The sequence below is a fragment of the Hemitrygon akajei genome, chromosome 6, assembly GCF_048418815.1.
Source record: "Hemitrygon akajei chromosome 6, sHemAka1.3, whole genome shotgun sequence".
Lineage (NCBI taxonomy): Eukaryota > Metazoa > Chordata > Chondrichthyes > Myliobatiformes > Dasyatidae > Hemitrygon > Hemitrygon akajei.
The window spans coordinates 133,482,056-133,509,753 of NC_133129.1; the positions used below are offsets into that span (position 1 = coordinate 133,482,056).

The 27,698-nt window shown below is 41.8% G+C and overlaps 1 protein-coding gene across 1 annotated transcript in view; it reads left to right on the forward strand.

Moving 5' to 3' along the window:
- The window catches only part of LOC140729846 (anoctamin-9-like), a 146,814-nt gene that overhangs the window by 98,193 nt on the left and 20,923 nt on the right, over window positions 1–27,698 (forward strand). Inside the window, exons 15-17 of the mRNA XM_073050056.1 lie at window positions 3,549–3,685; window positions 15,621–15,773; window positions 26,180–26,327. Of these exons, the coding sequence (XP_072906157.1) occupies window positions 3,549–3,685; window positions 15,621–15,773; window positions 26,180–26,327 (438 nt within the window). The remainder of the gene's footprint in view (window positions 1–3,548; window positions 3,686–15,620; window positions 15,774–26,179; window positions 26,328–27,698) is intronic.

The window sequence follows — 27,698 nt, forward strand, 5'->3', positions numbered from 1 at the left end:
TCAATACTGGCCAGATTTAAACTGCTCGCTTTCTCAGCTGCCTTATTTTAAATTTATGTTCCAACCTTAATTTCTCCAACTCTAGCTGATCCATCCCACTAGCTGGTACTTTTTCAGGGATATTTTCCAATACCTCAGCTTCGAACACATTCTTCCCAATGTAATACCGAGTTATGGCCCCTCGCACCTCCGGCTTTTTCATGGACGACCTCACTTCTGTGAGGTCCAATCCCTTCGCCAAATTTAACAAGTCTGATTTGGTGGCCGCCTCTAGTGCCTCCACAGTCGGGTTTTTCATAAATTCATCCACGTCCATCTTTGCTGGTTTCCCGTCTGGCTACCCGCGTACCAGATCCAAATTTTTTTTTTTTTTGACTTACAAACCCAATTCACTGCCCTCCCAATTTGGTTTCAAATCTCGAGACAAGGCCCCACGTTGTTACGTATCCCGTAACTGGATCACTTACCAGCAAAGATAGAGAGGTCCGCTGAAGTCTGATGGTACCATTTTTAAACGTTTTTATTTATAAAGGGGCACAAAAGTAAGGTTAATACAAACATTTAGATAACATACATCATCAATATTCAATCTAAAGCGCAGGTATAGTAATAATCAATTAGAAATAAGCTCTATCATTGTCTAGGGGATAATATATTGTCCATTTGGAAATATAAAAGTCATTCAGAAGTCTGCAGGCTTCAGCCTTTTGGGAACCGCTGGGTTTCCCATGTTGGAGAGAGAGAGAGAGATTGGTGAGAAAAGGAACACCTGCCTGGGTCTTTACGAAGCAAAGCCAGGGAATCAGGGGAGCAGGCTTCCCTGTTGTTAGTTAAAAGCGGTTTTCTGTGATTCCAGCCACAGACTCCCAATTCAGAATCTAACGCACGTGGCTTCCTTCAAAATGGCTTCCCGCTACGATGGGATCGCTATCGTGTCTCCTTGGTGCATCTGAAGGGGTGTCCCCCCCCCCAGACCCTCCTTTATACTTCCTCACGGGATCGCAGGTGTCAATCTGGTTGCAGGTGTCAATCTCTCTCTCAACCAGCCCACTTTGCCCGAGGGCTTTACATGTGGTCTTCATGAGACAAAAGTCAAGGTCGCCTTATTCTGCATCCTGGTGGAATGCGGGATTCAGCACGTCTCTCTCTTCTCTTGGGTCATTGACCCCCCCCCCCCCCTTCACTAGGGCTCTTGCGATTCTCACAAAGGAGGGGGCTGGTATCATAACAGTATATTTAAGGCAGAGGTTGATAGATTCTTAATTGGTCAGGGCATGAAGGGATACAGGGAGAAGGCAAGTGTTTGGTGCTGAGAGGAAGATTGGATCAGTCATGATGAAATAGCAGAGCAGACTTGATTGGCCAAATAGCCTATTTCTGCTCCTATATCTTATGGTCTTATCGTCCTGTATCCCACCCTACACAAAGCCATGCTGACCGTCTGTGAGCAGGTTATGCTTTCCAAATGTGCATATCCTCTCCAACAGCTTCCCTGCCACTGACATGAAGCTCATGCCCATAACTACCTGGATTATCCCAATTTCCTTTCTGATACAAAGGCACAACAATTGTTATTTTCTAGTCCTCTGGGATCACCTGTTGCTAGTGAGCAAAGCCCAAGCTATCTTCTCACTTGTGTTTTCAATATTCTGGGACATGTGCCATCAGGCCCTGGGGACTTGGTCCACTTTAATGCTTTTCAGAAGTTTCAGCATTACCTCCTCCTTAATCTCAATATATTTCAGCAAATTAGTTTACCCCCCCATCTGTCTTCACTGTCTTTTAAATGTTTCTCTTTTGTAAATACTGACAAATTTAATACCTCACATTTGCTCTGATACCAAGCCCCTTACTCCATGAACCTCTCATGAATTCAGCAATGAATTGACCTTAGTTTGATGTGAAGTGGCTGTCCAAGAGGGCTGATGGCCTGGGAAGAGCGTGCAACTCCTCAGCATTGAGATGTAGAGTTCATTGTCATTACTGTGGGAGCGACTGCCTCATGTTCCAGCAGATCATCCACATCTTCCTGTCTTTCTTGTTCTCATCAATTGTATGTAATGGATGCTGCTGCCTCTTTTTATTTGGCTGCATAATTATGAGAGTTCTGTGTGTAAAAAGCTTAGTATTGGTCTCTGGTCCTTGTGCTTGTCAAACAAGGCCAGCTTGTTAGGATATAGGATTCAGATTGTCTATTAAAGTAGGCAGCAACTGCTGCATTTTCACAATAGTGTACAGCCATATGCACCGCTGCTCACCCCAGCCATCTAATATTAGTTCTTTCAGGCAGCCTGCCCACAACCTCATGTAATTTATTGCTAGATTTGTGCCTGAAGAGGGCAAAAATTTGCCCAGGTTTCTAGCATGCAGCAATGTGAAGGGCAGGGGGGTCTGCACTAATTTTCTCGCATCGGGATAGCTTGAGCAGGTGGATTTAGGTGAGTATGTGAATGTTCTGGCTTTGCTTTAACCAATCAGTGTTCTAGTGGCTATGCTGAATGGAATGCTGGTATAGTGAGTACAAGAGTGAAGAAGAGTTCTGGAAACTGTCATGTGTTCTCCTTCATTACAAGTAGCCTTTGGCTCAATTTCCCCTTTCATGCCAGGCAGTGGAATGTCTTCAGGATGTTTTTCGGGGGGGGGGGGTGAGATTGTGGATAGGGCTGCTGACATGATGTTGATCACAGTTATCTTCAACTAAGTGAAATATGTCAAAGTATTTGTGAGGTGTTTTTAAAACATGGCTGTAGTTTGTAAGTGAATGTAGGTTGTAAGTTGTGAATGTATAAGCTCAAGGACAAATAGGTTTAGAAAAATATGTTGCAATAGATTTAGACAATTGTTTTGAAGATGGTTATTGTACTGAAAAGGCAGAGTTCCACAGATCAAATTGTTTTAGCAGCATTTTTAGCTTTTAAAATTAGATGATCACAGATTTTTTTTTCTGGTCTTGTAGCCGTGCTCTTCTTATTGTCATACACAGCAATCTAGTCCCTTCTTCCCTTATGTAATCAAAGATCTTTCTCTACTCCGGATTTAAAATAGTTGAATTCCCTTCATTTTAAGATATACTGTCTGCCTTTTCTCATTACAAAGACCTAATATCCTTTTAATTCACAATAAACGTGCCTACTGAATGAATAGGAAGAGTTGACAGCAGTCAATATGAATAAAATTTACAAATAAGACAAATTTAGCAAGCTAGTCAGCTTACTATAATCAGAATCAGAATCAGAATTTAATCGCCAAGTACCTATGCACATACAAGGAATTTACTTCCGGCAGATGTTGTCTCTCTGCTCATAACAATAATAATGATAAATATAAATGAAAATATAGATTATACATACAGGTAGTGCAATCCAAGTAATAGTTAGCCGACAGTTAACCGGCAGTTGAAGCAAACTGAATCTCTTTCCAGCTACACACGTATTGTTAAAAATCTGATTTCTGAATTCTCAGATTGTTTCAGAAATACAACCTGTATTTTACTTATAATTCACTTTCTGAGTTTAAATCAATGCACATATATTTTATCCATTCTACAGATATCTGCAATATAAATGGAATCATTGGAAAAGATACTTAGATGACCATGTAGAAGATATACCTAAGCATTGGATCAAAAATTATAACTTAAATGACTTTGACTCCTATTCTATATTCAACGAGTTTTTAGAAATGAGTAAGCTCTTTAAATTCAAACAACTTACTTCATTTATTATAATGTGTATTTAATATTTTAATAATATTTGGGTAATCTTGTAAATATGTTGATTAAGCATACTTTGTATATTTAGATAATTCATTATAGGTTATATGTAAAAATAAGTGAATTGCATACGTCACAACACTACCACGTAATACATATGCACCTCGCTTTAAGTATAAAGCTAAGTTAGACTTGCATTCTCGGCTGTGTCTTTTCCTTGCAAATAGACTTATATGTTGGAATTACAAAACATAACAGTAGCAATGTGGTATTTTTAAAACAAACCCAAAATGACTCACTACCTGTGGAACGGCAGTGAGATATTCAACTTTTTTTAAAAAGTGGCGCAACCCCTGTTCTTCAGACAGGAAAACATGATTGAGTTAATAAAAAGGCAGAGAACTGAAGAATTCATGGGTTCATGAACAGTGAGTACCAGATGATAATAGTAAAAAAAAGAAGAAATGGCAAGCTACATTGGAAAGATAGATGTGTCAATTGCTCAGAGGGTTACTGGGTCATGTACACTGAGCTAATTGAACAGTATTTTGAAGCAAGTGGAATAGCCAATGAGAAGCAAGTACCACTTTTGCTGAGTGCATTGGGTTTAAAAGCATGCAGTTTGCTTCGAAGTTTGACTGCTGCAACTAATCCAGCCAAAATTAGCTTTGCTAATATCATGAAAGTAACACAGGAATGTTTAGAACTGAAACCATTGCTGATTGTAGGTGTATGAATTGAAGAGATTGTCTGAGCATTAGCAGTTCAGTAATGGGCGGAGAGATTGATTAGATTGTGGAATCTTACAAGAAAACATTCAGAGACAGCCAACTGAAGCACAGTTGCAATTTAAAAGAGCAGTTGAGTTTGCTGTATCAATGGAAACTGCAGACAGACATAATTGCGTTGCAGTCAGAAATGAAAATGAGCATGATCAAATTTGCAGTGTCTAGAAGGAAACTGGCCTGCTGAACAAATTGTGTTACCATTGTGGTAGCGACTGACATATACCAAACCAGTGCAGATTTAAAGGTGAAACTTGCAGAAAATGCAACATATACAAAGAGCAGGACGGGAAGACAAAAGGGCAGATGAAAATAAATGGACTGCACAGGGAAGAAAAAAAGATAAAAAGTCAAGTTGCAGTTTCAGGAAGAGCAAAATCTGCATGTTGTTGATGAAAAATATAATGAAAGTGACACAGGACTGACTAACCTGTGATGAAGACCATGGAGTGGCTGATAATACAGAATCTGAGGCCACAAACCAGGCACGCCCAGGATCCTCTTCAGTTTGCGTATAAGGAGAAGGTGGGAGTGGAGGATGCTATCACGTATTTGCTGCACAAATCACTCTCTCACCTAGATGGGGTCAGTTGTGCTGTGAGGATTACATTCCTTGACTTCTCTAGTGCCTTTAACACCATCCAGCCCAAGATCTTAAGGCACAAACTAATGGAGATGGGAGTAGACTCTCACATGGTGGATTGGATAGTGGACTACTTGACAGATAGACCTCAGTATGTGCGGTTGGGAGACTGTAGGTCTGACACGGTGGTAAGCAGCACAGGGGCGCCGCAGGGAACCGTACTCTCTCCGGTCCTGTTCACCCTGTACACATCAGACTTCCAATATAACTCGGAGTCCTGCCATGTGCAGAAGTTCGCTGATGACACGGCCATAGTGGGGTGTGTCAGGAATGGACAGGAGGAGGAGTATAGGAAACTGATACAGGACTTTGTGATATGGTGCAACTCAAACTACCTGCGTCTCAATATCACCAAGACCAAGGAGATGGTGGTGGACTTTAGGAGATCTAGGCCTCATATGGAGCCAGTGATCATTAATGGAGAATGTGTGGAGCAGGTTAAGACCTACAAGTATCTGGGAGTACAGTTAGACGAGAAGCTAGACTGGACTGCCAACACAGATGCCTTGTGCAGGAAGGCACAGAGTCGACTGTACTTCCTTAGAAGGTTGGCGTCATTCAATGTCTGTAGTGAGATGCTGAAGATGTTCTATAGGTCAGTTGTGGAGAGCGCCCTCTTCTTTGTGGTGGCGTGTTGGGGAGGAAGCATTAAGAAGAGGGGTGCCTCACGTCTTAATAAGCTGGTAAGGAAGGCGGGCTCTGTCGTGGGCAAAGTACTGGAGAGTTTAACATCGGTAGCTGAGCGAAGGGCGCTGAGTAGGCTATGGTCAATTATGGATAACTCTGAACATCCTCTACATAGCACCATCCAGAGACAGAGAAGCAGTTTCAGCGACAGGTTACTATCGATGCAATGCTCCTCAGACAGGATGAAGAGGTCAATACTCCCCAATGCCATTAGGCTTTACAATTCTACCGCCAGGACTTAAGAACTTTTTAAAAGCTATTATTAATGCTTTTTGAGATAGTGATTTAGATGCATATCATATTTTTTTTACTGAGTTAAGTATTGTATGTAATTAGTTTTGCTACAACAAGTGTATGGGACATTGGAAAAAAGTTGAATTTCCCCATGGGGATGAATAAAGTATCTATCTATCTATCTATCTATCTAATATTGAGATTTACAATGTGAAAACTAACAATAGACAAGCAATATGGCTTACACCAGAAGTGAATGGCAAATTAATTAAAATGGAATTGGATACTGGCTCAGCTGTTTAATTCATTCCACTAAATGAGTTTGAATGGTATTTCAAAGATACTGAACTGAAGGCTGTCAATATCCAACTAAGAACTTATACTGCAGAAAAGATAACTCCTGTGGGAATGACATTCATAACAGCAAAGTACAACAACCAGCAAGCCACATTATGCTTGAATGTGGTAAAAACAAGAGGACCAGCGTTCTGTGGGTGTAAATGGCTGGGACAACTATAACTTGATTGGAGATCCATCCACTATTTGCATGCCATATCCCCTGCAAAAATGTCAACTGAAAGTGAATTAAGAAAGGTTCTGGATCATGCCACAATTATCTCCATGCTGTACACCATGAACCATTACCCATTACCCAACAGAGGGCAAGCAGGTGTTGGTGCCAGCCTCTGTACCTCTGGTGGAAAAGCATATTGCATGCTGCTCAAAGGAATTAATCAAGTATCAAAAGCAGTGGTCTGATTACAACAGTTCTTGTAGGAAGCATATCTCAGAAAGCTTCTGATACATTAATCAGGTAGCTCCTTGTGAAATGTGATTTTGTTTTCAACTGGAAGAAAGTTCAAAGGGCTTCAGGAAAGTTGCGAACATTTGGCTTTTGGGTGTGTAAAGAACCAGAATCTACTCTGCCTGTATTAAGATTATTGCATGAACTTCGAGTGGGAGATAAAAAGCTGCTTGTAAAAATAGATGCAAAGACCAAAGCCCAGTTGGATGAATAGAAGGCCAAAATAAAAGGAGCCGATTGAGATACGAAAATAAAGCATTTGTCAGATAACATTATGGATGAGGAAACGAAGGGGAGAGATCAGATCATAAACAAAGCAATAGAAGGATTAATAAGAGAATACTCCATTGAACTAAATGTACCTTCCCACAATCAAGATGCTTAAACTAGAAGAAGAAAAAGGAAGTAAGGGGTCTGGAGCTCTCAGAACCACCATGGAGGAGACACCAGAACCTGAGATTGTTTTCACAGCCACAAGTCTCACCTGCCAAGCTGAGTGACCACCCTTGTCCCACGAGAGTAAGAAATCCTCCACAGTGATTAAATCATTAGGCCTGAATGGGATAATTTAAAATTTACTATGCTATGTATGTCTGTTTTGATTTGTAGTTTGTATTTGATTTATATCTTATACTGTGTATATAGTTCGGCTGCATTCTATATTGAATTTGGAGTTTATAGCTAAGCAGGGAGGAGTGTTGTGTCAGATTCAGATTCAGATTCAGTTTATTGTCATTTAGACACCACAAATGCAATGCAGTTAAAAAATGAGACAACGTTCCTCCAGAATGATATCACAAAAGCATATGACAAAACAGAGTACACCAGAAAATCCACGTAACATTTGGCAATCCCCAATCCAGAGTCCAGAGAGGCTGCTGCATATTAATATCACACTACCATCTAGCGCGTTCCCCAGAAAGGAGCTCCAATCCACCAGACAAAAACAAGACCAAAAACTAAAGCTACAAGACCTGCACAAGACCACATAATGACAACATATAGTTACAACAGTGCAAACAATATCATAATTGATAAAAAAACAGACTATGGGCACAGTAAAAATAGTCCAAGATGTTAAAGGACTGTAAGTTCAAAAGAAATCACCACAGTTTCCACAAGTCCCCAGGGTCCCGACAGACTCGCCATCCCACGCCAGTGGCAGAAGGGAATACCCCCACTATGGACTTCCAAGGCACCGCCAGACTCAGCCTCGCAGACGCAGCACACAATGGAAGCTCCGTCAAAACCAGCCTCGCAGATGCAGCACACACTGAAAGCGACCTGAGTCTGTCGAAAGTACTCCGAGTCCATTGAACCTCCGAGCCGACGACCATCCCCTCCAGCACAGCTTCTCTGAGCACCATCCTCTGCCGAGTGTATTAAGACGGCCCTGCCAATGGCCATCGGCAATGCGACCCCAAGGACTGGGGGCCTGTTCTTCCCAGCAGAGTCCCGGACCTCACAGCAGCAGCAGCAATGAAGAAGGTCTTCCTGGAATTTCCCGATGTTTCTACATGCTTCCACATCTGCTTTCAATCGATTATGATTGCACACGGCACCCCACTTCACAAATAACAGATAATCAGTTCTGGAGTGGCCGCTGTAAGCTGCGTCGCACCGCCATCTTGGATATAAGATCTTATATAAGATTGTGTGTTTAATATTTCAGTAATTTTTGAGTAATCCTGTAATTATGTTGATTAACCATTCTTTGTTTAATTCATTATGGGTTATAGGTAAAAATAAGCAAATTGCATATGTCATGATGCTACCACCTGGTACTTGTGCACCTCGCTTAAAGTATAAACCAAAGTTGGACTTGCATTCCCAGTTGCGTCTTTATATTGCAAATAGATGTATGTTTTGGAGTTGCAAAACATAACAACTAATGTGTGTTGGAAATGTATAGAACACCTTACAGAATTCGATGTGCAAAATTGTTGCTACAAAGATGATTGGAGCATCCAAATTGTGCTTCTAAAGATCCAACAAACAATTGATGTCAATGGGATAAATGGGAACTGATCATCTTTGGTGTTTGATTGTTCACTAGGACACTGTAAAAAACCCATTGCTCTTATTCATTTAGCTTCTTGAAATACTTATGTCAATCTGTACAGAGAAGCGAAGCCTCATTTTGTTTCTGTAGAGGAGAGCATCTCCAATAATATAACAGTCCTTCAATTCTGCCTTGAAGTATCTGCCTGGAAAATACACACATTGATTTATGTCTTATTCCATGATCAATGACTTAAAAGGTATTATATATTCATATTTTCTTTATTAGTGACTTAAAATAAAATTCTCAATGTTCAGGTACCCTCTAGATGGACAAACATATTTTCTGAACAATTGAAGATCCCTGGAAATTCTTATTCCATTTTTTAACATGTTATACAGTAATATACTTTTTAGTGAACTGGATCAGTTTAAAGAGAATGGAGGAATGGATCCAATGTGTTTAAAGGGAGAGTGGAAAAAATCCTCGTGTGCCAAAAGAGAGTGCAGGAAATCAAAATTGATGAGTCAGATGCCAAACCATTGAAATTTCCAATACTGTAACTCATTTCTGGATTATTGGAGTTTTATCTATTTATTTATGATTGCTTTCAGAGTTCTCCAGAACAGTTTGCTTAATAAATTAATTTATAGTACTAGTACAGTACTATAAATATGAATGCAACAGCATCCAATTGTGAATCACAATTGGACAACTAAGCAATTAGGCAATTTTAGTAGAAAAATATACAGAGTTAATATTTCAGATCTGTAATTTTATTAAATCATATCTTCTTGATTAGTACCATAAATGTTAATTTTTCCCATGAGTAGTTGCCTTGTTTACCATTGACAAATTGCTCTGTAGTCTTTCTTGACGGCACCTTCCAAACCTGCATCCTTTGTCATCAAGAAGGACAAAGGGCAGCAGGCACATAAGAATACAACCACTGACCAATCCTTCCAAGTTGCACACCATCCTAATATCACTGGTCCTTCATTGTTGCTGGTCTTTCCTGCCCAACAGCATTATGGGAGTTTCTTCACCAAATGGATTTAAGAAGGCAGCTCACCTTCAGCTCTGTGACAATTAGTGTCACACAATAAAAGCTGCATTTGCCAGTTATGCAGGATCCTGGAACTGAATATAAAAAGTTAACTCCCCACAACTATAACTACAGAGGCCAGAGATTTCTGTATGGTAATAAGCTCAACAATGGTCAGAGGTGGGCAGTTTACAACATTCGAGCAGCTGTTGCCAGTCCCCAGCTGCATCTATACTGATTATAGTGGCTAGGATGTGGCTCTGAGTTACAAATCTTGGCACAGAATGGCTGTATGGCTTCCCCTAGCCTCCCAGCACTTGACCTCTAGAGCTGCCTTTACACTTCAGCACAGTGATTCTCTTCATACCAACTCATGCAATAATTGTTAGAATTCTGTGGGAACACTAGCAGAAAGTAGGGGTTTCAATTTGATTTACAGCACAACTGCAGGGGATGTATTTTTAAGGATACAAAAGCACATACCAGTAAATTACTATAATAAATATAATATAATGAGCCCTATAATGAATCACCACTCTGCAGGGTATTACAGAGCAGTATGAATGCACTAGGGAAGTGAACAATGCAAAGTCAAATGAACTTAGGATAAAGACTGAATACATGTATTATTTACAAGAAACAACACTGAAGCGTGGAATATCATCAGAGAAGTTGTGGTAAAAGTTATAAGGAAATTGGAATGCATAAAGTTGAATTTAAGTGAATAATGTAATAAAAGATTATGATGTTAGAAACATATTTGCAGCTTCAAGTGGAGCATAAACTGTTTACCAGTCTGGTAATGTTTATGTGGTAATTATTCTATATAACATTCAACACAAATCAGAGCACATCATTTACCTCAGATCACTGATCCAATTACAGCTGGAGTACTCTCACAGTTTTGGATCTCTCCTCATTGATGCACCATCAATAACTCTCCGAGACGTGAGGCGAGATATCGGCTTTTATTGACTGGAAGAAAGAACAAGCAGCAATTGACCACCATGCTACATCATGGAGACTGAGAGGCAGGGCTCAGGCCCCAATCGCCTTTATACCGGGGTCTGTGGGAGGAGCCACGGTCAGTGGGAGGAGCCACAGGAGCAGTCAGCCGGGGGGGGGGGGGGGGGGGGGGGTTGTCCAGACAGGTATATGTAGTTCACCACACTCATGGTATGTGATATAAAGTCATTGAAATTATTTAGAAAAGCTTGTGAGAATGATCCCCAGCACAAAACCCTCAGCTGGGTGACTTTTTAAGGACCATGACTTAAATCAGATTGGCTAACCTGATGGAGGATACAAGTTAATTAAAGGGTTCTTCCCTCGCATTATCAGTAGTCTAATGAGCAATAGATAATACTACAGTTTCCAATGCTGCCCACATCCTTGTGCTGTTGAATGTGTAGAAGTTAACATAGTACTGCTTTGGGATGACAGATTATTTTGAAAATTTATTTACCCAAAAAGCTGAAATGAGACTTAAAGCCACAGTTTTCTATATCAGAAGTAACTGTACTTCAACTAGATCAAACTCAATTGGAGACGAAAAGGAAGAGATGGATAGTAAATTCTTCATGTTGCTACCAGATGTGGGACTAGAAATTTGTATGTGCAGTTATGTTGGATGTCTTCATGTAGATTTAAGAAACTCTAAAAAGATCATGATATTTGACAGCAATTTTTTTTTGAAAAAGCATCTTTTGACTCCTTTGTGTAGCAAGCTACAAATGGTAAGGATAGATGACAACACCACCTCTACAATTGTCTTCAACCAGTGCTCCATACGTTATATTCTCTGGCCCCTTTGCAACTTTGCAACTGACACCACTGTAGTGGGCCAGACCTCAAACAAGATTGAAAGAGAGTACATGAAGAAGAAAGAGACCCTGGTGACATGGTGTCAAGATGACCAATCCCTCAATATCAGCAAAACAAAGGAGCTGGTTATTATCTACAGTAAGTAGGGTAGAATACACAATCCCAGTCTATCAGTGCTGAGGTGGAGATGGTTGAGAGCTTCAAATTCTTAAGCATAATTTCACCATCAAATAATGTTCCCCCAATCTACCTCATTGTAGTCCTCACACTTTATTTGCCTGCATTGCACATTCCTTAACTGCAAAACTATATTCTACATTCTGTTTTTACTATTTTGTTGTACTTATCTATAATATGATTCGCCTGAATAACAAGCAAACAAAGCTTTTCATTGTATCTCAATACACATGACAATAAACATCAGTACTAATCAAGCAACTTTGGTAAGTGGTATGGAGTCACTGCATTGGAAACTGGTCCTTTGGTCCACAAAGACCAAGCTAACGATTAACCTAGTCCCATTTTATACTCCATTTCCCTCTATTCCTCAAGAATGGAAAATAAATCCTTAAGACATAGGTGCAGAATTAGGTCATTCACCTCATTGAGTCTGCCATTCTATCATGGCTAATTTATTATCCCTCTCACGCCATTCTACTGCCTTCTCCCTATAACCCTTGACATTACGACTGATAGCAAGCTCTGCTTAAATATACTCAATGACTTAGTCTCCATAGCCATCTGTGACAATGAATTCCACAGATTCACCACCCACAAATTTCTCCTGATCTCTGTCCTAAGTGGATGCCTCTCTATTCTGAGGCTGTGTCATATAGCGCTAGATTTTCCCCACTATAGGAAACATCCTCTCCGTGTCCATTCTATCTAGGCCTTTCTCTATTCAATACGTTTCAATGAGATCCCCCCCCCCCATTCTTCTAAACCCCAGTGAGTACAGGCCCAGAGCCATCAAACGCTCTTCGCACATTAATCCTTTCATTCCCAGGATCATTCTCGTGAGCCTCCTCTGGACCCTCTCCAGTGCCAGCATATCTTTCCTTAGATAATTAGCCCAGAACTGCTCACTACGTTCCCAAGTTCAGTCTGAGCCTTATAAAGACTCAGTAATACATCCTTGCCTTTATATTCTAGTTCTCTTGAAAAATTTACCAATACACACAGGACAATTTTCAGCGGCCAGTTAATTTACCACATTGCACAATCTAGAAGGAAACTGGATCACCCGTTTAAAAAAAAACATGACAGGGCAAATAGGAAAAATCCACACTGGCAATAATGGAAGTCAAAACTGAACTCAGGTCATTGCACTCTGAGGCAGTAGCTCTAGTGGAAAGCTCTAGTCAATTTCTTGCGAATGCTGTTACTTGGACATGCAGTTAGTAACTCATTAATAACCTTAAAGACTCACATACCCAATGTTATCATCACTGTCCAGTAGCTGGAAGATTGGTGTTTATTTGCAAGTAGTAGCATCAGTGATTTCTGAAGACAGAACTTGAAGATTGATAAATTGTTTCACCTCCACAACTGTACAAGGAATTAGCAACCTTCTACTATCACAACGAGGCATATTAAGCAGGAAGTTACAAAGAGATCTCTGTAAGGATCTATGAAACCTGGAATGCTAAGGTTTTGGATGATCAGCCTCCAATGATTTGTACCCTGTGAATATCTCTTGCCAAACAGCTATGTTATACATGTTTCCATTCTTCATAAAGTGGAGGGCTGAATCTAGAATAGCAGACATTGGAAGGCCATGAAGAAAAAGTGTTGATCCATACAGAGTAAGCTAAAAGCATGTGGAATTGAGTGCAGCCATTGTCCCAGCTGGGTTTAGAAGATATAATTTCTAAGGCGTCTGCAACGTATTCTGTTAGGTGGTATAAATTGCTGCTACTATGTGTCAAAGATGGAGTGAGTAAATTGTTGTGGACAGAGTGCCTTTGAGGTGGGCTGCTGTGTCCTATGTGGTATAGAGCTTATTGAATGTGATTGAAGTTGCACTCATCTAAGCAAGCGGAAAGATTTTCATCACATTCTTTATTTGAGCCTTGGATAGGCTTTGGGGAGCTAGCAGGTAAATTACTCTCTGTAGGATTAATAGCTTCTAAGCTGCTCTTGTAGCCACATTGGTTATATGGTTACTCCAGTTCAGCTTCCAGTCAATATTAACTCTCAGGATATTGATAATGGGTGATTCAGTAATGATAATGGCATTCAATGTCAGAAGGCAATAACTGAAATTTCTCCTCTTTGACATCATCATTGCCTGGCATTGGCATAGCACAAATGTTATTTGCTATCTCTCAGCCCAAGCCTGGATATTGTCCTGGTCTTCCCTACATTTGGTGTGGACTGCTCTGTTACCTGAGGAACACTAAATGATGCAGAGTATTGTATAATCATCAATGAACTTCTCTACTTCTAGCATTATGATTGAAGAGAGGTCATTGATGAAATAGCTGAAGATGACTGGGTCTAGGGCACTACACTGAGGAATTCCTCCATTGAGATGAACTACACTAAGATTATTGATCTCTAACCATCATGGCCATCTTTCTTTGTGCTAAATATGATCTCAACCAGTGGAGGGGTTTCCTGTTGATTCTCACTGACACCAATTTGGCCAGGTCTTCTTGATGCTATACTCAGTCAAATGCTGTCTTGGCATCACTTCACCTCTGGAGTTTAGCTCTTTTGTCTATGTTTAGACTAAAACTGTAATGGAATCTTGAGCTGACTGACTTTGGTGGATCCCAAATTGAGCTTCTTTGAGTAGGTTGTTGCTTTATAAGTGCTACATAATAGCACTATACATTACCCCATCAATCACTTTGCTGATGATCAAGAGTAGACTAATGGGGTGGTAATTGACCAGATTGGATTTGTCCTGTTTCTTGTAGATATGACATCCTTTGGCAATTTTCCACGTTGTTGGGTAGACACCATTGTTGTTGATATACTGGAAAGGCTTAGCTAATGATGCAGCAAGTTCTGGAGAGCAAGTCTTGTGTACCTTTGCTAGAAAGTCATCAATGCCCTTAGCCTTTGTTCCTAAGTAGTTTCTATTTTAATCACATGAAGTGAATCAAATAAGCTGAAGAGTACTGGACGAAGCAGAGATGTCTTCTCCATTAGGCACTTCAGTGAAAATTCTTGCAAATACTTAAGCTTTCTCTTTTGCACTGATGTGCTGTGCTCCCCAGTCACCAAGTATGTCTGCTAATCCAGGGAGTTGCTGAATTGTCCAACACCATTTACCGTTGGAAGTGGCAGGATTGTAGAGCTTAGATCTGATTCATTAGTTGTGGCAACACCATTACAATGCTGTATTTTGTTATTGCACTGATAAATATGTGCCCAATTATATTTAAAATAGCAATGGCAAGATGGTAGTAACTGGTAAATATAAAGTTGGTTAAAAGTTTGGCAGCCTCCTGTTACTTGACTGCCCTGGAGAGATCATTGTATAGCTAAGTAAGTGCTATTGTGGTGGACACTCACTGCCAAAGACCGCGTTTTGAGGCGTATCTGAACTACATATATTACAACTCAACTCTTTAAATTTGTATGTTTAATATCTTCATGAGCTTCAGAGAATTACACTGTAGAATTGTATGAGTCTCTGTCTGTCTTATGCTTTATTTTGCCTGTTGCAAGCAAATTTGTTTGGATACTATATTTGTCCTGCATTTCTCTTGAATATTCGATTTTAAGGTAATCAAGTCCGATGCTGGAGCCTGGCTTGCTTGTTCTGGATGGCCTCCAGTGCTTTGCCGAACAATCATCATTTGAGCCCTAACAATGTATGATGGCTATTGATTTATAGTTTAGTGATGGCTTATTTGTTATTGTTTTTCAGCAATTCAATATGGTTTCACCACAATATTTGTTGCAGCCTTTCCATTGGCTCCATTACTAGCTTTTCTAAATAACATATTTGAAATTCGATTGGATGCCAAAAAGATGATATGGCACTTCAAACGACCAATACCACGGAAAGCAAAAGATATTGGTAAGATTTTGATCATTGCTTTTATTTTATTCAGTGGTATGTAGATAAATTTATTTCTATGTATCCTTGACAAGTTATAATTTGATCTAGAACATAAAGCATAGAACATAGAAAATCTACTAGCACATTACAGGCCCTTTGGCCCACAATGTTGTGCTGACCATGTAACCTAGTCTAGATCATATTAGCTTTTATTGAAGTGTCTGACAAATAATTAGTACACAGTATATTTGGTAGAAGTCCATAATACGGTTGTTGGCCCAACTGTATTTCTTTAGTTCTGTGAGTTTTTGTAGACGGGCAGATTTATCTTTTTAGTCTTGGCCTTTAAGCATTTCTTAGATTTGGATAAGGGGAGAATCATGGATTTGTCTTGTACCTACTTTTATTTCCCACAGAAAAGCCTTCATTCAACTTTATAAATCATCGGTTAGACCACAGCTGGACTATATTGGGCAGTTCTGGTAGGATGGATGTTATTACACTTGAGAGAGTGTAGAGGAGATTGACTAGGGAGTGGCAGGATTGAAGGTTTCAGTTATGAAGGAAAACAAGAAAGGCTGTGTTTTATTTCCATAGAGCAGAGGAAGCTGAAGGGATCCCGAATTAGGTATTAAAAAAATAGTGAGGCATAGGTAGTAAGAAACATTCCCAAGGCGCAAACGTTTAAGGTGAGGAGTGAGAGATTTAAGGAGGAATCAAAGTAAGAATTCTTAATCCACAGGGTAGTAACAATCTAGAAATAACTAAGAAGAAAGTGGGGACATGTTGTCATGGAGTTCTACAGCACAGAAACAGCCTCTCCGGCCCATCATATGTACTGTATGCCAACCATCAGGTTTCTTACAACTAATTCCAAAACCTTGCTTTAATTCCATATCCCTCTATACCCTGTTCATTCTCCTAACGCTATTACTGTTCCTGCCTCCATCATGCAGTCTGCTGTGGTAACTCAGCAGCTCAATCAGCCACATATATAAAGTGTTGGAGGAACTTAGCAGGACAGGCAGCATCTACGGAAAAGAGTACAGTTGACAATTTGGGCTAAAACTCTTCAGTAAGTCCCTTCAGTTCCATCAGCATCCGTAAGGAATTGTCGAAGTTTTGGGTTGAAACCTTGTATGAGGATTGAGAGTGGAGAGACAAGACAGCCAGTATATTGAGAAATTCCCTGAGAAACATCCTTACACCATCACCACCTGTATCCTACAATCAAGCCAATTCTGTATCCATTTAACTTATTCACACTGAATTCTATGCGGTATAACTTTCCACAGCAGCCTATCATTCATGGCCTTGTCAAAGGCTTTATTGAAGGTTACAACACTCTTGGTTGCTTCTTCAAACACTATCTCTAATCAATCTGTCTTTCCAGTCGGGTAAATAAGAGGCTGTGGCGACCCACTTTCTGCGCAGGCGAACCGGCTCACAAATAGCCAGCGCACGGGGAGAGACTTTGGTAATGCATCTCTGACGTCATTTCCGCCTGGAGAGGGCGGGCGCTAGGGATTAAATGCCAGCGCCGCGAAGTTTGAATAAACTAGTCTCGAAACGACTTACCGACTGCGTGTCGTTATTTCAGTGCTGTGTGTAGCACATCGCTACATTAGTGACCCCGACGGTCCAAACGGGATTTGGACCAAAGATGACCGACTTTTCATCTGTTCACACAGTTTCGCTGAAACTGCCGACTTTCTGGACGCTGCGACCACGCATGTGGTTTAGCCAAGCAGAAGCCCAGTTCCAGATTCGGCAGATATCTTCTGATTCCATGTGTTACTACCACATGGTGAGCACCCTTGACCAGGAGACTGCCACCCAGGTTGTGGATTTCATACAGTCGCCCCCGGAAGAAGGCAAATATGAAGCATTCAAGGCGCTGCTCATTGGGACCTTTGGCCTCTCACAGCGTGAGCAGGGTGCCTGTACGGTTTGGGAGGCAGATTGCCGTCAGCATTGATGAACCGACGGACACAAGCCCTGCCTCATGTTCGAGCAAGCGTTCCTAGAGCAACTGCCCGAGGACATACATCTGCTGCTGGCCGATGCAGATTTCAGCGAACCCTGGAAGGTGGCAGCCCGGGCATACATGCTGTGGAAAGCCAAGAGGGAGAGCGTGGCGTCCGTCGGTCAGATTACCAGGCCACGCGCCCAACAGCAGACCAGACCAGCCCGGCAGGGGGGCGCACACAACACAGAGGCAGGAGTGAGGAGGACAGTGAACAGTGGTGTTTCTACCACCAGTGGTGGGGCACAAAAGCCCGCTGTTGTTGCCCCCCCTGCAAGGGCCAGGGCCAGCTGCCACTAATGACTATGGTGGCTGGCCACCAAGACAGCCTCTTGTACATCTGGGACAAACAGTCGGGATGCCGCTTCTTGGTTGACACCGGAGCAGAAATCAGCGTCTTGCCCCCGACGGGGTACGACACCCGCAACAGGAAGCCAGGACCCACCCTGAGGACCACAAACGACAGCACGATACGGACCTACGGCACCCGCACAGTGCAGCTGCAGTTCGGCGCCAGCTGGTTCACGTGGGACTTCACACTGGCCGCCATGGCCCAACCACTCCTGGGGGCGGACCTCTTGCAAGCTCACAGCCTGCTGGTTGACTTGCAAGGGAAAAGACTGGTACATGCCGAGACTTTCCAGACGTTCTCCCTGGGTGAAGCCAAGTTGCCGGCCCCACACCTGGACTCTATCACGCTGTCGGACAACGAATTCACCAGAATCCTGGCGGACTTTCCATCAATTCTGGCACCGCAGTTCACGGCAGCCATGCCCAGACACGGGGTACAGCACCACATCCCGACCCAGGGACCACCCGTCCACGCCCGCGCATGAAAGCTCCCCCCAGAAAAGCTCCGCCTGGTGAAGGAGGAGTTCAAGAGGATAGAGGAATTGGGGATTGTACGGAGGTCCGACAGCCCATGGGTCTCCCCCCTGCACATGGTGCCCAAAGCAGCCGGGGGTTGGAGACCATGCGGCGACTACCGCAGACTGAATGAGGCTACAACTCCAGACCGCTACTCCATGCCGCACATACAGGACTTTGCAGCAAACCTGCACAGGACAAGAATATTTTCCAAAGTAGACCTCGTCCGGGGATACCATCAAATCCCGGTGCACCCTGAAGTCATCCCCAAAACAGCACACATCACCCCGTTCGGCCTGTTCGAGTTCCTCCGAATGCCGTTCGGGCTGAAGAATGCCACACAGACGTTCCAGCGGCTAATGGATGCGGTGGGACGTGACCTGGACTTTGCGTTCATCTATTTGGACGACATCCTTATCGCCAGCAGTAGTCGTCAGGAGCATCTGTCCCACCTCCGCCAGCTCTACTCCCGCCTGAGTGATTTTGGCCTCACGATCAACCCGGCCAAATGCCAGTTCGGTCTCGATACCATTGACTTCCTGGGCCACAGGATTACCAAAGACGGGGCAACACCTCTGCCCGCCAAGGTAGACGCGAACCGCCACTTTGCCCGGCCCAACACGGTCAAAGGCCTGCAGGAGTTCGTTGGTATGGTGAACTTCTACCACCGTTTCCTCCCCTCAGCAGCCCGTATTATGTGCCCTTTGTGCACCCTGATGTCGGGTAAAGGCCAGGACATTACTTGGGATGAGGAGGCCGCGGCCGCTTTCGTTAAAGCCAAGGAAGCCTTGGTAGATGCCGCGATGCTGGTGCACCCCAGAATGGATGTTCCGACCGCCCTCATGGTGGATGCATCTGACACAGCAGTCGGTGGGGTGCTGGAGCAGCTCATCGAGGGGTGCTGGCAACCCCTGGCGTTCTTCAGCAAGCACCTACAACCACCTGAACTCAAGTACAGTGCTTTCGACTGGGAGCTGTTGGCATTGTATCTGGCAATCCGCCATTTCAGGTACTTCTTGGAAGGCGGGCCGTGCACCGCGTTCACGGACCACAAACCATTGGCCTTCGCGTTCATGAAGGTGTCCGATCCCTGGTTGGCTCGCCAGCAGCGACATCTGTCCTACATCTCCGAGTACATGACGGACATCCAGCATGTCTCGGGAAAGGACAACGTCGTGGCAGACGCACTCTCCAGACCAGCTGTCCAGGCCCTGTCCCTGGGGGTGGACTATGCAGCACTGGCGGAGGGCGCAGCAGGCAGGCGATGAGATGCCCAGCTACAGGACCACAGTCTCGGGTTTTCAGCTGCAAGACTTTCTCGTAGGCCCAGGTGAGAGGACCCTCTTGTGTGACATGGCTACCGGCCAACCACGCCCCATCGTCCCGGCAGCCTGGAGGCGGCGAGTTTTCGACTCCATACACGGTTTGGTGCACCCATCCATCAGGACAACCGTCTGGCTGGTCTCCAGCAAGTTCGCGTGGCATGGACTTCGCAAGCAGGTCAGTGAATGGGCCAGAACGTGCACGCAGTGCCAAACAGTTAAGGTGCAGTGGCACACTAAAGCCCCACCGCAGCAGTTCAAACCCACCCACCGGAGGTTCGACTACATTCATGTGGATATCGTGGGCCCCCTACCAGTGCCCTGAGGAGTGCGGTACCTCCTAACTATGGTAGACCGGTTCACGAGGTGGCCAGAGGCAGTCCCGCTCACCGACATATCTGCCAATTCCTGCGCCCGAGCACTGATTGCAACCTAGGTAGCACGCTTCGGGGTACCGGCCCACATTACCTCCGACAGAGGCGCCCAGTTCACCTCCAGCCTGTGGTCGGCTGTGGCCAGCCTGTTGGGAACTCAGCTACACCACACTACTGCCTACCACCCACAGTCGAACGGACTAGTGGAACGCTTCCACCGTCACTTGAAGGTGGCTCTCATGGCCCGCCTGAGAGGACCTAACTGGATGGACGAGCTTCCCTGGGTCCTGCTTGGAATTCGCACAGCGTCCAAAGAGGATCTGCACACCTCGTCAGCCGAGTTGGTGTACGGCGCACCCCTGGCCTTTCCCAGGAGAGTTCATACCAGCCCCAAGGGGGCAAGAGGAAGAACCAGCAGCTGTCCTGGACAGGCTATGCGAAAGGCTCGGCAACCTGGCCCCTGTACCAACTTCACAGCACGGACCCTGACCCATGTACCCAAAGACCTGCAGAACTGTAAGTTTGTGTTTGTACAAAGGGGCGGACACTGGGCACCGTTACAGCGGCCGTACGAGGGGCTGTTCAAGGTGATCAGCAACAACAGGTTCACGTACGTTCTGGACATTGGGGGGAGAGAGGAGGTTTTCACGGTGGACCGACTCAAATCAGCCCATGTGGACTTGGCACAGCCAGTCGAGGTTCAGGCACCGCGGCGCAGAGGCAGACCTCCCAAACAGAGGCTGATCCAGACTGTGGACATTGGGGGGTGTATCGCCGGTTCTGGGTGTGGGGGAGTGGGGTTATGTGGCGACCCACTTTCTGTGCAGGCGAACCGGCTCACAAATAGCCAGCGCGCGGGGAGAGACTTTGGTAATGCACCTCTGACGTCATTTCCGCCCGGAGAGGGTGGGCACTAGGGATTAAATGCCAGCGCCATGAAGTTTGAGTAAACTAGTCTCGAAATGACTTACCGACTGTGTGTCGTTATTTCAGTGCTGTGTGTAGCACATTGCTACAAGGCAGGATTTAAAATTACCTCTTCATCATGATTCCAAAGCCAGAGGAATTGTGTATTTGCCATGCAACCCCTCCCCTATCCTTCCCTTCACCATGGAAAACTGAATTTTTTGCAAGGCCAATTTTTTTTTTGAGTTCAAGTATAAGATAATGATTTAGGTCTCAAGTTGCTCTTCTTGAGATATGCTCCATAAATTAAATTTACACTTTCCAATCCCTAATTAAAATGGTAATTGCAAAAAGTACTCAGACGGTTATGCAGCACCTGTGAGAAAGAAATAAGACTTTAATATTTCAGACCAATTACTGTTCTGAATTTTGAGAAGTTAGAGAAGTAAAAAAATTAGGTGGCAGAGGAAGAGAAGAAGGAGTAGACAGAACAAAAGGAAAAGTCAATGCTGTATTCAAAGCTCAGAGTGATTGAATGGAAAAAATAGCAAGGGAGCATCTAAGAAAGTGTGAGCAAAGGCTGAGGTTTAAATAATAGATCTCAAATAATATTAAAAATACTTGGAGAGTTCTAAATGAAATTATTAAAAAGGATAAAAGAAAAACAATTTACCCATATTACTTTAATTCAAACAATGATATGGTAATAAAGGATACTAATTTGGTTGCAGATAGGTTTAATGATTCCTTTGTTAATGTGGGAACCAAATTAGCTAAATCAATTACTGAACCCAGCAATAAAGATGGACTAAATAGTAATATTATCAATATAAACACTTACACTATATTTATTAGAGCAACTGATGAAAAACAAATAATTGATATAGTATATAAATCAAAGAGCAAGAATCAACAGATTGGAATGGATATGATATGCATTTTATTAAAAACATCATTGACTGTGTTGTGAAACCACTGACTCGTATCTGTAATCAGTCTTTGATTGCTGGAAAATTTCCCAATAAAATGAAAATAGCCAAGGTCATTCCAAAGCTGGACATAAACATGTATTTTCAAATTATAGACCAGTTTCTTTGCTCTCACAGTTTTCCAAAATATTGGGAAAATATTTGTAAGAAGGTTAAATAATTTTATAACAAAACATAATATACTCTGTGAACAGCAATATGGTTTCAGAAAAAAACAGAACCACTACAGAAGCATTAATAGATTTTGTAGAAGAAATATCAAACACTATAGAAAGAAATGGGGAATATTCCTTGATCTAAAAAAAGCATTTGACACCATTGACCATAAATTATAATTTACAAAATTAGAAAGATATGGCATTAGAGGGGTGGCACATAACTGGTTAAGGAGTTATTTGGAAGACAGGTATCAGTATGTACATATAAACAACTTGAATTCAAAACTTTTGAGGGTAACTTGTGGGGTTCCACAAGGTTCAGTGCTTGGTCCATTATGGTTTCTCAGACATTAAAATGTATATTATTTGCTGATGATACAGCTATATTTTGTAGTGGGAAACATCTGAAACAACTTTTGGATACAGTGGAGAAAGAACTAAAAATTATAAAGAAATGGTTTGATACTAACAAATTATCACTGAATCTAAGTAAAACTAAATTCATAGTATTTGGAAACCATGTACTAAACCCATATAGTAAATTTAGAATAAATGATGTTGAAATTGATATGGTATCTGAAACAAATTTTTTTTAGGACTGGTAAGCTGGAAACCACATATAAATTATGTCAAAGCAAAAATGTCAAAATCTATTGCAATACTGTACAAAGCACAAGATTTCTTAAATCAGGAATCTTCGTATACATTATACTGTTCACTTATAGTCCCATACATGACTTACTGTGTAGAGGTATGGGGAAATACATACAAAACAAATACAAACTCAATTTTTCTACTCCAAAAGAAAGCCATACAAATTATAAATAAGGCAAGTTATTATGAGCCAACCAATCCACTATTTATTCAACTAAATACTGTACTTTAAAATTCAGAGATATCATAGATTTTAAAATAATACAAATTATGTATAAAGTAAAAAATGGGCAGTTACCACAAAGTATCCAAGGATTGTTTAAAATGAGAGAAAGACAACATGATTTGAGAGGAACATGTATATTTCAAAAACAAAGAATAAGAACAAATATAAAAAAATCATTGTATTTCAGTCAGAGGGGTGAATCTATGGAACAGTTGTAGTGAGAATTTAAAAACATGCACCACACTTAATAAGTTGAAAAAATTACTTAAAAATAATTTAATAAACAAATATAAAATCCATGATTTAAAATGAATGGGAGTAATATAAATAATTGATACTTGGAATTGGATTTTGTGTTAAAAGATAATGAATTTTTTTGTTTTGATGTGATGATTGATGCCAAATATGTTGTTGTATCAGTAAGAGGGGTAGGCATAATAACCTGTAGCTTCAGCCAACATCCTTTTGGTCTGTTTTAAAGATTTTTATTATTTAATTTTGTTTTATGAAATCATCATTGAAAATGATGCTATTTATTATGTTTGTACTGACCAAAATAAAATTTCATTCATTCATTCAAAAAGTTACTTGAATTTGAGAAAAGAAGACCCAGATTGCTGGAAATGTGAGGGAAAATAAATTGTTGAATTCATTCTTGATCCTAGAAGGTGACTATATACAGTGCCTATGAAAAGTATTTACCTTCCTTGGAAGTTTTCATATTCTATTGTTTTACAACAGTGGAGTCAATTTCATTTTTTTTGACACTGGTCAACAGAAATCATGTCAAAGTGAAAACAGATCTCTACAAAGTGATCTAAATTAATTACAGATATAAAACACAAAATAATTGATTGCATAAGTATTCTCCCGCTTTAATATGACACACTAAATCATCACTGGTGCAGCCAGTTGGGTTTAGAAGTCCACATAATTAGTTAAATGGAGATCTGTTTTTGGAGACCTATATGTAATCAAGATGTTTCAATTGATTGTAGTAAAAATGTGCCTGTATCTGGAAGGTCCCACTGCTGGTGAGTCAGTATCCTGGCAAAAACAACACCATGAAGACAAAAGAACACTCTAAGCAACTCCACAAAAAGGTTATTGAAAAGCACGAGTCAGGAGATGTATACAAGACAATTTCCAAGTCACTGAATGTCCCTTGGAGTTCAGTTAAGTCAATCGTCAAGAAGTGGAAAGAATATGGCACAGCTGTAAATCTACCTAGAGCAGGGCATCCTCAAAAACTGAGTGACCATGCAAGAAGGGGACTAGTGGGGGAGGCCACCAAGAGACCTATGACAACTCTGGAGGAGTTATAATCTTCAGTGGCTGAGATGGGAGAGACTGTGCAAACTACTGTTGCAGCTTTATGGGAGAGTGGCAAAGAGAAAGCCACTGTTAGTACAAAAAAACTCACATGAAATCTTGGTTTGAGTTTGCCAGAAGACATGGGAGACTGTGATGTCAGCTGGAAGAAGATTCTATGGTCTGATGAAACCAAAATTGAATTTTTTGGCCATCAGACTAAATGCTATGTTTGGCCTAAGCCATAAACTGCACATCATCAAAACCTGTGAACCATGGAGGTGGCTGCATCACGCTGTGGGGATGCTTCACTGCAGCAGGCCTTGGAAGGCTTGTGAAGGTTGAGGGTAAAATGAATGCAGCAAAATACAGGGAAATCCTGGAGGAAAACCTGATGCAGTCTGGAAGAGAACTGCGTCTTAGGAAAAGATTTGTTTCCTAGCAAGCCAGTGATCCCAAGCATAAAGCCAAAGCTACATAGCAATGGCTTAAAAACAACAAAGTTAATGTCCTGGAGTGGCTAAGTCAGAGTCCAGACCCCAATCCAGTTGAGAATTTGTGGCTGGACTTCAAAACGCTATTCACTCACGATCCTCTTGCAATCTGACAGAGCTTGACCAGCTTTGTAAAGAAGAATGTGGAAAAATTGCAGTGTCCAGTTGTGAAAAGGTGATAGAGACTTATCCACACAGACTCAAGTCTATAATTGCTGCTAAAGGTGCATCTACTAAATACTGACTTGAGGGGGGTGAGTAATTATGCAATCAATTATTTTGTGTTTAATAATTGTAATAAAGTTAGAGTAATTTGTAGAGATCTGTTTTCACTTTGACACAACAAAGTCTTTTCTGTTGATCAGTGTCAAAAAAGCCAAATTAAATCCACTGTGATTCAATGTTGTAAAACAGTAACACATGAAAAGTTCCAAGGGTGATAAATACTTTATATAGATGCTGTACCTCGGAAGAAGGGGAGGTACAGTACTGTTCTTTGATGAGCCCAAAAAGTCCAAAACATTTTAGTGTACCGCAGGTGGTGCTCATCAAACACAGATAGGTGACACTTCTGAGGAACACCTCCATTCAGTCTGCAGAAATAACCTCAGGTTCCATATACTAGTCATTTTAATTCTCTAACCCACCATTCTGATATATGCATCATTGATCTCTGACACTGTTACAACAAAACCCTGTATCTCTGATTTGTAGCATTTCTTCCAATCTTGCAGTAATCTTAGATTTAATTTGTTGTTGTTATTCACTAACATTTACTATTCTATTTCAGCCATTTCTGTCACTACTTCATTTTCTGCTGCCCCTGTCCCACCTCAGATCTCCTCCTCTGATCTAGAGCAACACACAAGAGAGCTGGAGAACTCAATGGGTCAGGTAGCATCCATGGAGGGAAATGGATGGTCAATGTTATGGTTGAAATTCATTATCTGGGCAGTAATATGAAAAATTCGTGTGATACCAATGAAACTATTAAGGACTTAAACAATAGATACAGAAAGATACAAAATAAAACTTGCACAACAGTATGACAGTAAGAAAATGATGAGTAATATGTCTTTGTGTTCATAACAATGCAGGAATATGGTTGAAAATTCTGGAAGCAATTGGTGTTCTTGCTGTTATCGGAAATGGATTAGTGATCTCTCTCACTTCAGATTTCATTCCTCGACAAGTGTACCTTTACAACTATGGTCCATGTAGGGATCATAGTCCACATAAAATTGAGTGAGTATATCATTTTAATTGTAAAAATACAAAATGTACAATACAATCTGTTACAAGGAGTACATTTTTGGATGTATTACTGAAATTGAATTACCTATGGGAGGCTATCATAAGGGTGAAACAATAATTCTGAGTGAAGTTAGAGATTCAATAGGATGCATATTGGTTGTGGCAGTGATTGCAGCCTTTACTTTCAACATGGCGAAACCTAACATCATAAATGGCTAAGATGCTTCACTCCCCAATTAGCTCAACAACTTTTATGCACACTTTGAAAGGGAAAATAGAACTATACCCTTTGTGAATCCTGCAGCATCTGGCAACATACTTAATATTTTAGCAACATTTTTTCCCTCCACCATCAGATTTCTAAACAGTCAACAACACTACACATTATTTTGCTCTCTACTTGCACTATGTTGTTTTATATTAAATTTTTTTATGTATTGCACTTGTTACGTTCCCCAGTAACCGGGTGACTTACCAGCAAAGATAGAGAGGTCCACTGAAGCCTGGTGCTTCTATTTTCAAACGTTTTATTTATAAAGGGGCACAAACGTATGGTTAATACAAAACATTCAGATCATACACATCGTCAAAACTCAATCTAAAGCACAGGTGTAGTAATAATCAATCAAAAATGAGCTCTATCGTTGTCTAGGGGATACTGAGTCCAATGGGATATAAGAGTCACTCAAAGTCTGCAGGCTTCCCCGTTTCGGGAACCACTGGCATTTCACGTGTTGGAGAGAGAGAAAAGGAACACTTGCCCGTCGTCCTTGCGAAGCAAATCCCTGCTGTTAGTTAAAGCGGTTTTTCCTTTTGGGTCCAGCCACAGACTCCCGATCCGGAATCTAACGCACGTGGCTTCCTTCAGAATGGCTTCCCGCTCTGACGGGAAGCACTATCGTGTCTTCTTCGTGTGTCTCCTTGGTGCGTCTGAGGCCCCGCCTCGGCAGCCCACCTTTTATCTGGACTGGCAGGGTTGTAGATGTCAATCAGGGTGGGGGTGAGGCAATCTTTCCCCCATCACCCATCTCACATTGCCCTTAGGGTTTGCACGTAGTCCAGTTCCTTATTCCACAAAGGTGTCTCCCAAGACAATGGCTATGTCCAAGGCTTTTGTCTTGCTGAGCGGCCAGCCCACATTCCAAACCGTAAGGCTCTCTCTCTTGCGATTCTCACAAAGGAGGGGTCTGAGGTCATGACACACTGTACTCCTGCCACAAAACAAGAAACTTCATGACATCTGTCAGTGACAATATACCTGATTCTGATAAGGGAGATAGCATTAGGATGAAACATCTTAACAAGGTTTTGAAATGCATTGCCTCACTATTTCTCACTACCTCTCACTGAAGTCTCAATGAG